This window comes from Myotis daubentonii, chromosome 5 (assembly GCF_963259705.1).
Source record: "Myotis daubentonii chromosome 5, mMyoDau2.1, whole genome shotgun sequence".
NCBI classification, from domain to species: Eukaryota; Metazoa; Chordata; class Mammalia; order Chiroptera; family Vespertilionidae; genus Myotis; species Myotis daubentonii.
Genome location: NC_081844.1, coordinates 62,839,951 through 62,856,365, shown reverse-complemented (window position 1 = coordinate 62,856,365; position 16,415 = coordinate 62,839,951). Strand labels below are relative to the sequence as shown.

General features: G+C 44.5%; 1 protein-coding gene across 1 annotated transcript; it reads left to right on the top strand.

Moving 5' to 3' along the window:
- Window positions 1-817: 817 nt before the first annotated feature.
- RAB33B (RAB33B, member RAS oncogene family) lies at window positions 818-15,100 on the top strand. Its single transcript, XM_059697988.1, has 2 exons — window positions 818-1,456; window positions 12,333-15,100. The coding sequence occupies exons 1-2, from the start codon at window positions 1,208-1,210 to the stop codon at window positions 12,771-12,773; spliced, it is 690 nt and encodes a 229-aa protein (XP_059553971.1). The 5' UTR covers window positions 818-1,207; the 3' UTR covers window positions 12,774-15,100.
- The last annotated feature ends 1,315 nt before the right edge of the window (window positions 15,101-16,415 follow it).

Below are 16,415 nucleotides of genomic sequence, written 5' to 3'. Positions count from 1 at the left end.
AGAGAGGAAGGGAGAGGGGATAGAGAGTCAGAAACATCGATGAGAGAGAAACATCCATCAGCTGCCTCCTGCACATCTCCCACTGGGGATGTGCCCGCAACCAAGGTACATGCCCTTGACCGGAATCGAACCCGGGACCCTTCAGTCCGCAGGCCAACGCCCTATCCACTGAGCCCAACCGGTCAGGGCAAGATTTACCCACTTTAAAAAAGCCCGCTCTTCCTAGTAGAATCTCCTTCAACTATCAAATCTGGAGATTCTGGGGTTATTCAGTTAAGAAAAGTAACAGATACTGCAGTTACATGACGGTCTCTCCAACTGCCAGCTGAAAATACAAAACTCATAACCAACCATGACCAGCGTCTGCAGTGATTTTTCCACAAATGGTGCTGAACTGTTTCACACTGGTAAAGGGTTCCAACGGACAATCCTTACAGAAGCAATTTCTCCACCAATTTATTCGTCATCTGCGGAATAACAAAGAGCTTTCCGTCCACAGTGCAGAGCTGACCATCCCACCCGCTGCAGTCCCGGTCGCCCTCCCGACTCCCGCGGTGCAGAGCGCGCGGAGAGGCGGGGGGCGCCGCCGACGCCCCCCACGGCGGGCCCGGGGCCGCGCCTCCACCGGCCCGTCCCGGGAAACCCCAATGACACGTCGACGGCCGCGTCCCGCCCGGGGCCCGAGCTTCGCGACCACCTCGCGGACCCGCCCCAGGCGCGCGCCCCCGGCAGAAGTTCGCCCTCTCGCGAGAGAGCCGGGCGGTACCTCCTTCCTCCCGGCAGGCTGTCCCTCCCCGCCCCCAGACCGACTGCGCGGCGGCCTCCGGAGGGCGGAGGCCTCGGACGTGGCGGGGCCCGGCCAACGAGGGTGCTGGGCCTGGGCCGCCCCGCGGGGCCCTCGGCAGGCTGGCCTTGCGCGCCGTGGTCCAGTCCCCGGCAGGACCCGAGCCCTCCCAGGTAGACGGGCGCCAGCCCGGGGGTCGCTGAGGAGCAGCCGCGGGCCGGGCGGTGGGCGCCTCACCTGCGCGGCGGGGGCGGGGCGGGGCGAGAGGTGCGCACGCGCGCGCCCTGCCCGGGGCGTGGCGGCTCCGGCGACGCTGCGCAGCGCAGCCGGCGGGCTGAGCGCGCTCGCTCGCTCCCGGTGGCGTAATTTCCCCGCGGGTCTGCCTCTCCTTCGCTCCGCCGCCGTTCGGGGCGGGTCCGGAGAATGGCCTCGGAGATAGAGTCGTCGCTGGAGGCGAGCTTCACGTCCAGCGGAGCGCTGTCAGGGCCCTCGGTGTTTCTGCCGCCGGCGCGCTCCCGCATCTTCAAGATCATCGTGATCGGCGACTCCAACGTGGGCAAGACGTGCCTGACCTACCGCTTCTGTGCCGGCCGCTTCCCCGACCGCACCGAGGCTACCATCGGGGTGGATTTCCGAGAACGAGCGGTGGAGATCGATGGGGAGCGCATCAAGGTGAGCAGGTGGAGGACCGGCGCAGAGGAAGGACTCCGGGATGACAGGTGCCCCGGCCCCACGGTGGGCGAACGGCCGGCACCGTGCAGGGTGTGCGCTCCATCGTTTCACGTGCTGACGTGGAGACTGGAGTTGGGGATGGCAAGGATTTGTATATAGCGAACTACGAAGGCAGTGCTTCCCCAACTTTAATGCCATCTAATGACACAGGGGTTTATTTTTTATTTTTACAGGCAGATTCTGCCTTGCTGAGGTCCCAGGTGGTGCAGATGCAGCCAGCCCGTGGACCACACTCTGAGTAGTAAGAGTGTAGGGGGCATCCACTGACTAATTGTCACTGTCCCATGTGCTGGGAACCAGTGAAGTCAGACCAAAGGAACTTCTCCAGCATATGGAAAAGTCATTGAATAAATATGATTTATTAAACAGTCATCTGAGCGCTTCCTGAGATTGTGGCAGTAGATCCCTGTGGCCTTTGAGAAGTGCTTTGCATCCAGTTTTGCTACAATAGTTTCTGTAAAACCGTGAGATATTTGGAAAAAATCTGTTTTCTTGCAGAAAAATTTTTTACATGATTGTTCCTGCTTGGGTGCCAGAAGTACATTTCTTGGTGCCACCCTCTCCCAATTCTTCTTTAGTTCTTATTGGTGGCTCCTGAGACTAGGGTCAAAGCAATAGTGGAGAAGGCAGAAAGCCCAAGGCCAAGACTGGGATTCTGAGGAGCTGGAATAGGGCGTTGGAGAACGAGGATCGGGACAGGGCCAAGGCCTCCTGATGGTATCAACCTTACACACTTCTTCATTGCAAGCCACCCCCAACTCCTCAGCCATCTGATACCTCCCCTTAAAACACGTGGGCCTGGGAACGGCCCTGCCTTCCCTACGCTACCTTTACTTTTTTGCTTTGAAGCGCTCAGATGACTGTTTAATAAATCATATTTATTCAATGACTTTTCCATATGCTGGAGAAGTTCCTTTGGTCTGACTTCACTGGTTCCCAGCACAAGGACAGTTAGAATGCTCATCTTGCCTCATTTCCCCACGGGCTTTGTACTGCATGCCTTTTCCCGCGTCCTTGAAGCACGAACAGTTTATTTTTTAGTTCCCTAACCGTTGTCCTACTCCTCACCCCCAAAGGGTTCGTTTAAATGCTAATGATGGTAAAGGAGAAATAGGGTTGAAAACAAATCAACCTTCTATAGGTCCTTTTGCTGTTTAATTTTCACTTTAATTTTTCTTTGTTCCATTGAAGCTGCCAGTGATGGTCCTTTGGGTGCACTGTATTAGGGAGTTAAGAGAGATTGGGATGCATTGCGGAGGAAAATACAGAATCAGGAGGGGCTGGATATTTTTCATCAGAAGTAGGTTAGGCCCAGGAGCCTGTGAGAAAATAATGGAGCTTCCGAGGTGTCAGGGGGAGTTTAGTTTGGAAGAAGCAGGAGTTCTGGGAGAAAGTGCATGGGCTTTGGAGCCCAACTGACCTGGCCCAAATCTGAACCTGTGAGAGGGTAGCAGTGACCTGTGTTCTTTGTAGGGTGACGGAACTGTCACCATCAGTTCTGAGGCTGCGTAACTAGAGAGTGAAGCAGAGATAAAGCAGGGTGTAGGCAGACAACTGAAGAGGAGAGGAATTACTCCCAAGTGGGAGCAGGATGTTTTTAAAAAGTAAGTACAAGGGCCATAGCCAGTTTCTCAGTGGTTAGAGCATCAGCCCTCCACCTGAAGGGTCCCAGGTTCAATTCCGGTCAAGGGCGCATAACTCAGTTGTAGGCTCAGTCCCCGGTTGCAGGCTCATTCCCCAGCCCTGGTTGGGATGAGTGCAGGAGGCAACCAGTTGATGTATCTCACATCATGTTTCTCTCTGTCTCTCCCCCTCCCTTCCACTCAATGGAAAGCCCAACCAGCACAGCTCAGTTGTTGAGCTATTAACCATGACCTATTAACCCGTAGGTCATGGTTTGATTCCTGTCAGGGCACATGCCCGGAATGTAGGCTTGATCCCCAGTGTGGGGCATGCAGGAGGCAGTCGATCAATGATCCTCTCTCATCATTGATGTTTCGCTCTCCCTCTCCCTTCCTCTCTGAATTCAATACAAAAATATATTTTAAAAATCAAGGGAAAAATATGCTGGGGTGAGGATTAACAACAACAACAAAAATAATAATTAAAAAAAAAATAAGTAGAGAGAAGGGAGGCAGGGAAGGAGTTGAGATTTGATGACCCTTTACCTGTTTCTGGATTGCCTTTTATACTGTAAGATAACAGATGACTCAGGTACAAATTTAAGAGATACTTAACATTGAAAAAATATAAAACATGTCCAGTGTATAAAGTTGAATACTGGGATAAGTGCTGGCAGTGATATGTAAACTATGGCCACTGGTGTGATGAATATGGAGCACAGAGTTGATCCTTTTGGTTGAAAGGAGTAAGGAGAGCACATTGTTTTGGGGAATTACTCCTCCTGAGCTTCAGCCTAACCTGTTACGTTAATAGGGACACGGACACTAAGATTTTCTTCTTTCTAAGGTCTTAGTTACTGACTTTTACCTCCAAATGTAAGATTAAAAAAAACCTTTACTGTTGAAAGTATTAATATGTCCCCTTTTACCCCATTACCCTCTCCCAGCCCATTCCCACCCTCCAAATGTAAGATTTTAGAGACATTTTTATTGTGGTTGAAAAAACTACAGAAATGTTTTGAGATTTCTGTAGTAGAAAAAGATATGACTTTATTGGACACTTTTTAAAAAAGCTTAATTTTTAGTTTATATTGAATTTATTGGGGTGACTGGTTAATCGAATATATAGGTTTTAAGTGTATCCTATCTAACAAAAGAGAAACATGGTAATTAGCGTACGACCGCTACCCTTCCCATTGGCTAATCAGGGAGATATGCAAATTAACTGCCAGCCAAGATGGTGGCCGGCAGCCAGGCAGCTTGAAACTCACATGAGGCTTGCTTGCTTCAGTGACGGAGGAAACCAACGTTCCCCGCCTGCCTTGCTGGCCTCTGAGCTTGCAGTTTAAGAAACATTGTAACAAATGTAGAAGCTAAACAAAACCTCAGAAACCTGCTTTCAGCTAGCAGGGATCTCAGAGCTGGAGTTATACATTGTTTTGATTATAGAACCGAAACAAACCAGATACCTGCTTTCAGCAGCGGAGGCCTAAGAGCTGGAGCCTCAGAGCTAAAACTGGCCCAGAATAAAAAAACAAAAAGAAAAAAAGGAGTGGTTGGGAGCTTTCGTCACCCGCCAGCCTGAAAACAGCCCTCAGCCCCTCACCCAGACTGGCCAGGCACCCCAGTGGGGACCCCCACCCTGAAGGGTGTGTGACCAGCTGCAAACAGCCATCATCCCCTCACCCAGGCTGGCCAGGCACCCCAGTTGGGACCCCCACCCGGATCCAGGACACCCTTCAGGGCAAACCAGCCAGCCCCACCCATGCACCAGGCCTCTATCCTATATAGTAAAAGGGTAATATGCCTCCCAGCACCGGGATCAGTGTGACAGGGGGCAGCGCCCAAACCCCCTGATTGCCCTGTGGCTCTGTGTGTGACAGGGCAGGGCCACAACCTCCCTATCCGCCCTGCTCTGTTCATGACAGGGGAAGGCGCCCCAACCCCCTGATCAGCCCTGCTCTGTGCCTGATAGGGGGGAGCTCCCCAACCCCCTGATCGCCCTGCGGCTCTGTGTGTGACAGGCTGCGGCACCCCAACCCCCTGATTGGCCCTGCTCTGTGTGTGACAGTGTGCGGTGCCCCAACCGCACCCCCCACGGGCCCTGCTCTGTGTGTGACAGGGTAGAACCATAACCTCCCCATTGGTCCTTCCCTGAGTGTGAGAGTGGTGGCGCCCCAACCCCCTGATCGGCCTTGCTCTGTGGGTGATAGAGGGCGGCGCCCCAACCCCCTGATCCACCCTGCTCTGTGTGTGACAGGGGGCGGTGCCCCAACTCCCCTACCGGCCCTACTCTGTGAGTGACAGGGGTGAGCTCCTCAACCCCCTGATGGGCCCTGCTCTGTGCGTGACAGGGGGGAGCTCCCCAACCCCCTGATTGACCCTGCTCTGTGCGTGACAGGGTAAGGAGCCCCAACCACCCTAATGGGCCCTGCTCTGTGTGTTACAGGGGGCAGCGCCCCAACCCCCTGATTGGCCCTGCCCTGTGCGTGACAGGGTAAGGAGCCCCAACCACCCTAATGGGCCCTGCTCTGTGTGTTACAGGGGGCAGCGCCCCAACCCCCTGATTGGCCCTGCCCTGTGCGTGACGAGGTGGTGCCGCAACCTCCCTATCGACCCTGCCTTGCGTGTGACGGGGCGGTGCCCCAACCCCCCAATCGGCGCTACCCTGAGCGTGACTGAGGGTGGCATCGCAACCTCCCAATCCGCCCTGCTCTGTGCATAACGGGGCGGCGCCCCAACTCCCCAATCGGCCCTGCTCTGAGCCCAACCAGGGGCTGCACCTAGGGATTGGGCCTGCCCTCTGCCACCCGGGAGCAGGCCTAAGCCAGCAGGGTGTTATCTCCTGAGGGGTCCCGGACTGCGAGAAGGCACAGGCCGGGCTGAGGGATCCCCCCTTCCCCCCCCCCCCCGAGTGCACAAATTTTTGTGCACCGGGCCTCTAGTAGTTCTATAAATGTCATCTATATATTGTATTATATGTTCACCATTCTAAGTCAAGTCTCCTTGCATCATCCCCCATGTCCTTTTCTACCTCCCCTCACCCCCACCCCCTTTCCCTCTGGTAATCACTATATTTTTATCCAAGTCTATACATTTTTTGCTTAATCCCTTCACCTTCACCTTTTTCACCCAGTCCCAAAACCCCTCTCCCCTCTGACAGCTGTCAGTCTGTTCTCTACTATGAGTCTGTTTCTATTTTGTTAGTTTATTTTGTTCATTATTAGAGTGTTTAGAAAAAACTAAAGTGACATAGAAGAGCTTTATTCCACATACTGTTTCTGCTTCTTTTTTGTTAACCTGTTAATACATCTTAAGTGCTGCTGTATATACCATGTTTATATTTTCTCTTTGGAAAATTACCAGTTTAACCTGAAATGACATTTCTTCTTATTTCATATATTTTTAAAAATTTTCCTTTCCCCCCCCCATTTACTCCCTCCAACACCCCCGCCCCCCTCCCCAGCCCAGGTCTCCAGCACCCTATTTTCTGTGTATATGCATACAAGGTCTTTGGTTACCTCACACCCACCCATACTCCCTCACCTTCCCTCTGAGATTCTGCACTCTGTTATTTCATCTTTTTTTTTTTTTAATATATTTTATTGATTTTTACAGAGAAGAGGGAGAGAGATAGAGATTTAGAAACATCGATGAGAGAGAAACATCGATCAGCTGCCTCCTGCACATCTCCTACTGGGGATATGCCCGCAACCCAGATACATGCCCTTGACCGGAATCGAACCTGGGACCTTTCAGTCCGCAGGCCGACGCTCTATCCACGGAGCCAAACCGGTTTCGGCTGTTATTTCATCTTAAAGTGGAAGCTGGAAAGCTCTGTTACTTTACTAATAAAATGACATTCTAGACTTTGTTTTATTTTGTTGTTTTTTTTTTTTTTATAAAAATAAGATATTATGTTAAATTTTTTAAAATTAAATCTTTATTGTTCAGATTATTACAGTTGTTCCTCTTTTTTTCCCCCATAGCTCCCCTCCACCCGATTCCCACCCCACTGTCCTCATCCATAGGTGTATGATTTTTGTCCAGTCTCTTCCCACACCCCCCATATCCCTTTCCCCCCTGAGAATAGTCAGTCCACTCCCTTTCTATGCCCCTGATTCTATTATATTCACCAGTTTATTCTGTTCATCAGATTATTTATTCACTTGATTTTTAGATTCACTTTTTGATAGATGTGTATTTGTTGTTCATAATTTGTATCTTTACCTTTTTCTTCTTCTTCCTCTTCTTAAAGGATACCTTTCAGCATTTCATATAATACTGGTTTGGTGATGGTGAACTCCTTTAGCTTTTCCTTATCTGTGAAGCTCTTTATCTGACCTTCAATTCTGAATGATAGCTTTGCTGGATAAAGTAATCTTGGTTGTAGGTTCTTGCTATTCATCACTTTGAATATTTCTTGCCACTCCCTTCTGGCCTGCATAGTTTCTGTTGAGAAATCAGCTGACAGTCGTATGGGTACTCCCTTGTAGGTAACTTGGTTTCTTTCTCTTGCTGCTTTTAAGATTCTCTCTTTGTCTTTTGCTCTTGGCATTTTAATTATGATGTGTCTTGGTGTGGTCCTCTTTGGACTCCTTTTGTTTGGGGTTCTCTGCGCTTCCTGGACTGGTAAGTCTATTTCTTTCACCAGGTAGGGGAAGTTTTCTGTCATTATTTCTTCAAATAGGTTTTCAATATCTTGCTCTCTCTCTTCTTCTGGCACCCCCATAATTCGGATGTTGGTTTGCTTGAAGTTGTCCCAGAGGCTCCTTACACTGTCTTCCTATTTTTGGATTCTTTTTTCATGTTGTTTTTCCGGTTGGGTGTTTTTTGCTTCTTCGTATTTCAAATCTTTGATTTGATTCTTGCGATCCTCTAGTCTGCTGTTGGAACTCTGTATAATATTCTTTATTTCAGTCAGTGTATGCTTAATTTCTAGTTGGTCCTTGTTCATATCCTCGAGGGTCTCACTAGATTTATTGAGGGTTTCACTAAATTTATCGGCAGTTTCTAGAAAATTCTTGAAAAACCTTATAAGTGTGGTTTTGAACTCTATATCCAGTAGTTTGCTTTCCTCCATTTCTGTCATTTGTGACTGTTTCTTTGTCTCAACATTTTTTATGCTTCCCTGTGTTGATAGAGTGGCTTTCTGTGCTAGGTGTCCTATAGGGCCCAGTGGCTCAGCCTCCCCAATTACCTGAGGTGGGCACTCTTGGTGCACCCCTTTGTGGGCTGTGTGCACAGTCTTGTTGTAGTTAAGCCTTGATTGTTGTAGGTATATTACTGGGAGGAATTGACCTCCAGACCAATTGGCTGTGAGAATCAGCAGTGTCTACAGTGGGAGAACTTCTGTGCTGGAGACACCCTTCTGGGGCAAGACTTGCTTCAATGGGGCTTTGGTACTCACTGAGTCTGCCCCCTGAGTGTGTCCCTTATGGATCTGAGGAGTTATAATTGGATGGTCCCACTCTGACCACTGGGTACACTGGCTCTTAGATCTCTAAGGAGGTGCTAATTTAGCCTCTGCCTGAGGCTACCCAGCAGGAGCTATGGAGAGATCTGCAGATTCCTCTTCTTTGTTTGGGGTTTGGAGGTGCCCAGATGAGGCCCAGCTGTGAAGCAATGCAAGCTGCTGTGGGGCCTTGGGCCTTCTTTTGGAAGTTCTGGCTCTCTCTGACCCAGCTGCAGTTTTTTAGGTAATTTTCAGATTGCAAAGGGCCAGGCCTTTCATATGCAAAAGTCTCTGCGCACAGCTTGGGTGGGGTGGCGTCTCAGGGAATCAAAAGGGCGGAGCAAACAGCTATGGTTGATCCTCAGCCCTACCCTAGAAGGCCCCTTGTCTCAGTGTCCTGGTAATTGCTGCAAGCACCTCTGAGAGAAAGCTGCCCTAGAATTCCGACCGATGCCAGACAGTCCAGTTTCTCCCCGTATGAGTCTGGGTCCCCAGAGACTCTCCCGGAATTGGAGTTCAGAGCATTCGGGAGCTTGAGACTCCCTCCCGATTGAAAAAGACAACCGCGTCTTCAGTTGCCAGCCCTTTTGGCATGCGCCTCCATACCTCTGCACTTTACTTCTGCACCTCCTCTGAGTCTCAGTGTGCTTTTCTCTTTCCTTCTAGTTGTAGAATTTCCACTCAGCTAGCCTTCCTGTGGTTCTAGATGATGTCTGTTTTGTCTTTTAGTTGTATTTTTGAAGTGGTTGTGCGAGGCAGCAATTTCCAGTGTTTACCTATACCGCCATCTTGGTTCTAAATCCTAAAATTTTAAAAATTTATTTTTGTTGATCTCAGAGAGGAAGGGAGAAGGAGAAGAGAGATCATTGAGAATGATGAGAGAATCATTGATCAGCTTCCTCCTGCACACCCCCTACTGGGGATCAAGCCCTCATCCTGGGCGTGAGCCCTGATTGGGAATCGAACCATGACCTTCTGGTTCATAGGTCAACGCTCAACCACTGAGCCACCATAGCCAGGCATGTTAAATAATTGTAATTGTGGAATGGAAAATTTTCAGAGAACATGTTTTATAGCAGTGACGTTTTAGGAAATGTCATGAAGTCTATATTTGTTCATCTTTTCCTATGTACTATATTCAGGGTGTCCCCCAAAAATGTATACACACTTTTAATAGCTGATTTCTATTATATTTTGAAAATGTATTTTAATACACATTGCCTTTATAATTATTCAAAGTGTGTGCACACTTTTTAGGACACCCTGTGTGTATGATTCATAGAGGGAATCCAGGGGAGAGACCCAGGATGTCCCTTGACTTGCTTTTCTATCTGCCTTCTCTCCTTGAGGAGTCGACTCTTCACTTCAGCTGTCACTTCTACTGCTAAGATAACTTCCAGATCTTTGATTGGGCCAGACCTCTCTCCTTCTCTGTCATTCTGCATTTCCTATTGTCTTCTAGACATGACTGTTTGGACAACCTTCCTTTGCTCAAATGTCTGAAGGAATCCATCTTTCCTGGCAAATCTGCCTCTCCTGTTTATCCTCAGTATCACCCAGGGGAAAAAAGAGGGTGACTGCTAATGGGTATAGGTTTCTTTTTGGAGTGATAAAATATTCTTGAATTAGATAATGATGATAATGGTACAGCCTTGGGAATACACTAAAAACCACTGAATTGTATATTTTAAAAGGGTAAATCTTATGATATGTGAATTATATCTCAGGTGTGTGTGTTTGTTTGTTTTTAATTAAAAATGCCCACTTCAAACTGTATCTTTAACATTTCGAAAGATATTTTGGAAATAATGTGGATGACTCATGTAAAAGCTGTCCAAAAAAATTGGAGCTGATCTTTTCTTTTTAATAGCATTTTCTGTGGCTCAGGTATTCAAAAGTGATATCATCAATGAAGAATGATTTGTAATGTTTGAAGCACAGTCTATAAGTTCTTTTTAAAAGCCCATGAAAAGGAAATATACCCAAATATTAACAATGGTTGTCTTTAAGGCAATTTCCCTCTTTATTTCTATCTTACTATGTTTTCCATGTATCTCTTTTACATCCATGAAACATAAAAAAAAAAAAAATTACACAGAGTTTAGACCTGCCTCAGAACTGTGGAAGTCCTCCGTCAGTGTAAGTAATGAGGAGGAGGATGTTGATCCCTAAGACAACCTTTGTTTGTTTTATTTTGGGATGGAATTGACTCACCCATACTCCTCTTCCCATCAATCCTGCTCAAAACTCTGTGCATTGTAATTACATCAAGATATCCGGGAAACAAGAGGTATGAAATAATAACTTCATACTTTATTGGAGAGCCATAAAAGTAATTACTAAGTTAACAAGGCATTTACTAAGGATCATTTACAGTATCTCCTCAGTTGCTGCTCTATGAGAAGTCACCAGTTTAGGCTTCTAGTCCATACTTTGAATATTTATAAATTGTACACGTCTTTCAGTTAAAAGTTATTTAAGCAAATATGATTCTAGTATTTTCTACTGTGAGCAGTAAACTCTCATCATTTACTAGTAACTCCCCCCCCCCCTTTTTTTTTTTTAGGAAATGAACAAAGGCAGGATAATTCAGTGTTTTGAGATAAGAACATATGATTTATATTTAGTTTTAGATATAATTTTCCTCAATTCCCCCATATTTCCACTAAGAGATAGTGTAATAGTTTTGTTGGTAGAGATGCTTGGAATAGATAAGTAATTTTCTAGATTTAAAAAAATTTCAAGGGGCCTGGATTTCATAGAATGTATATATTTGTTAATTTGGGGGTTAGACCCCATGACTCTTTTTTAAAAAAATACATTTTATTGATTTTTTACAGAGAGAAAGGGAGAGAGATAGAGAATCAGAAACATTGATCAGCTGCCTCCTGCACATCTCCCACTGGGGATGTGTCCGCAACCCTGGTACATGCCCTTGACCGGAATCGAACCTGGGACCTTTCAGTCCGTAGGCCGACGCTCTATCCACTGAGCCAAACCGGCTTCGGCCCCATGACTCTTAATATCTGTGTTAAGTCTATTATATTATTATTATTATTTATTTATTTTTATTAATCCTCACCTGAGGATATTTTCTCCATTGCTTTTCAGAGAGAGTGGAAGGGGGGAGTGAGGGAGCAGGAGAAAGGGAAGGAAGAAAGAGAGAGAGGAACATTGATGTGAAAGAGACACATCAACTGGTTGCCTCGTGCCCTTGCCCCAACCAACTGAGGGCGGGGAGCAAGCCACAACCCAGATACATGCCCTTGACCTGGAATTGAACCTGTGACCCTTTGTGGGGGTGGATGCTCTAATCACAGAAACACAGGCCTGGACAAATCTATTTTAAATTAGTGTTGTGAAAGGTAGACAAGGGCATATAGTAACCAAATTTATAGCAATTAGACAATGTTTGTTAAAATCTGATATAGTTTTCTCTTAATATTTTAAAAATCATTTTTGAAGCAAAATTTCATCCAGTCAGATCTGATTTACTGAGATTTAAATGCTCAATTGAAAGATTCCGTTACTTGCATTAATTACGAGGTTTGTAGACTAGCATCATGAAATGTAGATCCCATAAATAATACAGAAAAGGCATTATGGAAGGGAACTAAGTAATATAAGTGAGAAGTACTAAAGACCATGAAAAGGTGACTTAGATTTTCAATATGAATCATTGGAATGAAATTTCCTCTTTGAAATTGAAATTTCAATTTCCTCTCTTTTTCATTTTCAGATCCAGCTATGGGACACAGCGGGACAGGAACGCTTCAGAAAGAGCATGGTGCAGCACTACTACAGAAACGTGCACGCTGTTGTCTTCGTGTATGACATGACCAACATGGCTAGTTTTCATAGCCTGCCATCTTGGATAGAAGAATGCAAACAGCATTTGCTAGCCAATGATATTCCACGGATTCTCGTTGGAAATAAATGTGACTTAAGAAGTGCCATTCAGGTTCCTACAGACTTGGCACAAAAATTTGCTGACACGCACAGTATGCCTTTGTTTGAAACCTCTGCTAAAAACCCCAATGATAATGATCACGTGGAAGCCATATTTATGACCTTGGCTCATAAGCTTAAGAGCCACAAACCATTAATGCTTAGTCAACCCCCTGATAACGGAGTTACCCTGAAGCCTGAACCAAAGCCCGCGATGACGTGCTGGTGCTAAGTAACAGTCTTTATGAGACTGGGATTTTGACTAAAGAAATACTTGCGAAGTATAACAGTGGTAGTCATAAGATTTACTCTCAGATATAATGGATCATCCTGGCACGTCACTGTTCATCATCGTCATGCTCACTTCTGTATTTGGTCTTTACGTAATCAGGATCGCCACTGACAACACAAGAAAAACGTTGGTTTTCAGGTGAGGTTGAAAATGAAGCAAAGGTAGGGTGACCAGAGCATCTTCCCATCAGAGCCCAGGGAGGGAGGCTTCGGAGGAGAGCACGATGGGGTTTCAGAGTCTGACTGTTCAGGCCTGTGTTCCTGAGATGGAAAACAATATGAAGGGTTTAGTGCACACTTCATGGTGTGTCCTTTGGGAAGTATTCTCAGTAGGATCAGAACTTGTATTTGCCTCTCCCTGGAGTTCTCTTTTTGTATTATTAGTGGATTAATTGCATTATTATTGGTACATTTTTAGAGCCAAACTTTAGTTCCAGTGGGAGGAGAAGGCATAGAATGTCTCAATTCTTAAAGGACTTTCCCAACAGTTGTAGATACTTAATATTTCTAATCAATGCCAATGAGTTTTGCAGAGATCATTGTTATTTTTGAGTAATTTGAATTGTTTTCTTACTAAATTCTATTAAAATTATGCAAAAACAAGTCAAATTCTAGTGCAAATGAAGTGACATAAGGTGCTTTATATTTTATTATGAAATCTTTAAACAGTAAAAAAAGGAATCGAGAGCATACGAGTCGGTGTAACTTGGGGGAATATAGGTAAATATGGTTCCTGGCTATCACAGGAGACTTAGTCTTAGCTTTTGGTAATTTCAAGATGTGTCTCTGGGGATAGTGTCTCCTGCTGCCCCCACCCCCAAACAACTTAATGACTCAAGGCTGAATTAACAAATCATCTTCCATTTGGATTGTAATTCTGAGAATACACCTCTAATTGCTATGAGTGTACATATATTCCTGTAATAGTATTGTGTTACAGTACATCCATTTTTAAAATCTTTAAATTTATGGGCACAACATGCTGTTCCTCCTAAGTATAAAAATCAAGTTAGATATTGAAAAATCTTGTCTGTCCCTCAGTGGGACAAAGAACATTTCAAAAGTTTTTTACCCTAAATATTTTCACTTTGAATTTAAGACTTTGCACATAGAAAATAGTAAGCTTGCATATGAAACTATTACATGAATGGAATGTAAGCCATGAATTTTGACTGAAATGTGCACATTGACTCATTCTGATGGATTGCTGTCCTTGATCATTTTAGAGGAAATCAAGCCAAAAGATGATTGTACTTACAATATTTTTAGAATGTGGGAAACCAATTAAATATGTATCTAATCTAGTTTAGGATTTTTGTTTTATCATCATGGTGGTCCTAACTGGATAATTTAATTATAAAATGAGATAATTATATTAAATGAACTAACTAAAAATAATTATAGAAAATAATTGTTCAGTTTTAAATATTAGAGCTTAAGGAAATCAAGTGGGTTTTACTTGTGTTTAGAGAGATTAATTCATTTTTCTTATGCCAAAATTAAAAATGATTTGACTTTATGTAAATTAATGTTTATTTGTAACTTTTTATAGTGAAACAGTGACAACTGTAATAATTGTGATGGGTGTGATCGTTTTTTAAAGAAAGGAATCTGTTTATTGCTTTTCAAAACATTTTCTAGAGTGGGGAAAGAAAGTTTACAGACTTTTCAAGCACATTTATGTTTTTTCATTATGTTATGAATGGTTTTTAAAAAAGGAAATTAACTTTATTTCTTTTTGTAAAAACTTAGTAGGAAGTATTCTCTATAGTTCTGTGAAAGGACTTATTTTTTCACTTTAATATTTATTAATTTAAAGCTATTTGTATCTCATTTGTAATGATTTATTTTAACTTTTTCTATGTATGTTTTGTTCTTTAAAAGAGCATACATGTTAATTGAATGGATACAGCTTTTAGATATTTTCTAAAATGTTTATAAAATACTTTATTGACTATTGAGAAATCACGTTCAAAATGGTGACTATCAAACAACTATTAATTTTAAAGCACAAAGCACACATTTTGTAACTCCTGTGTGAATTTATTTGAACTGTGACCATTAATTGAAAACATCAGATGTGTGTTGGAGATGCCCATTTGAGAACACCAGAGGAAGCTAAACCAGAATCTAATGTAGTTAGGTATTGATGACAATGCTTTATTGACAGTGTACTGCTATGTTTTCTTAAACTCAATGCTTTTGTTGTGGAATGTCACTGTAACATTTCCCTCATGAAGTTCAATAAACCAGCTTTACTGTAAAGAAGTTGTGTTTCTTTTGGTGCCATTTAAATGATTCCCTGGTATCTTATGGCAGAGAAAGACTTAACCCACTGAAAGATGGGCTGGACATTTCTTTCTTTTTTTTTTTTTTTTTTGTAGTTTTTCTTTATCTCATTCTTTTTTTTTTTTTTTTTTATTAGTTAAGGTATTACAAATGTGTCCTCATCCCCCCCATTAACCCCCAACCTCCCCCCCCCCCACACACAAACTCATGCTCCCATCCCCCCGTTGTCCATGTCCATTGGTTTGGCTTATATACATGTATACAAGTCCTTCTGTTGATCTCTTCCCCTTACCCCCGCCCTCCCCTACTTTCCTTCTGGGGATTGATAGCCTGATCGCTGTTTCTCAGTCTTTGGGTCTGTCTGGACATTTCTTTCACAAAATGACACGATTCAAATTGTTCATCATTTCTCTAAGGACAGGTGTCTGGGATGTATTTCATACTAAGGACTATGCCACTTTAAGAGTTAGTTTTACTTATTTTTTTTTAATATTTTTATTGATTTCAGAGAGGAAGGATGAGGGAGAGAGAGAAACATCAATGATGAGAGAGAATTACTGATCAGCTTCCTTCTGCATGCCCTCCACTGGGGATTGAGCCTGCAACCTGGACATGTATCCTTTACCGGAATCGAACCCCGGGACCCTTGAGTCCACAGGCCAGCGTTCTATCCACTGAGCCAAACCAGCTAGGGCAAGTGTTAGTTTTAGAGAAACAAACACAATTTATCCCTTCCTGGTGACTGTTGGGAAATATTTCCATCTGCCGGGCTTTGTTTCTGAAATCTGTGTCACTTGTAAATGAGCTCCTATCTGAGCATTTTAAAAGTTAAATTTCCCATTCTGTTTCAAAATGTTTCAAACTAAGACTTACACTAGAGTTTGGATCTATTTGTTAACATAATGCAGCCCACCCGTCGTGGCTCAATGGTTGAGTGTTGGCCTATGAACCAAAAAGTTATGGTTTGATTCTAGGTCAGGGCACATGCCCAGGTTGCGGCTCAATCCCCAGTGTGGGGTGTGCTGGAGGTAGCCGATCAATGATTCTCTCTCATCATTGATGTTTCTCCCTCCCCCTTCCTCTTTAAAATCAATAAAAAATATATTTTAAAAAAATGTCAATGCAACATCCAGTTAGTTTTTAAGAATGAATTGGGGACAGGGAAATGTAGCAAATGAATTCCAGTAAAAACCTTAGTGTAGTTGGTGGGCAGGATTGGAAACTCCATTTTCAGGTTTAATAAGCCCGGCTGATAATGTTCTTCTATTTGGACCTGAGGATCTTTGTGTGGTCT

Bases quoted from the DNA above. Each gene is read 5' to 3' on its own strand.
- RAB33B (XM_059697988.1), top strand. From the start codon at position 1,208: ATGGCCTCGGAGATAGAGTCGTCGCTGGAGGCGAGCTTCACGTCCAGC. The intron at 1,457-12,332 runs GTGAGCAGGTGG...TTTCATTTTCAG, and splicing joins TCGATGGGGAGCGCATCAAG to ATCCAGCTATGGGACACAGC.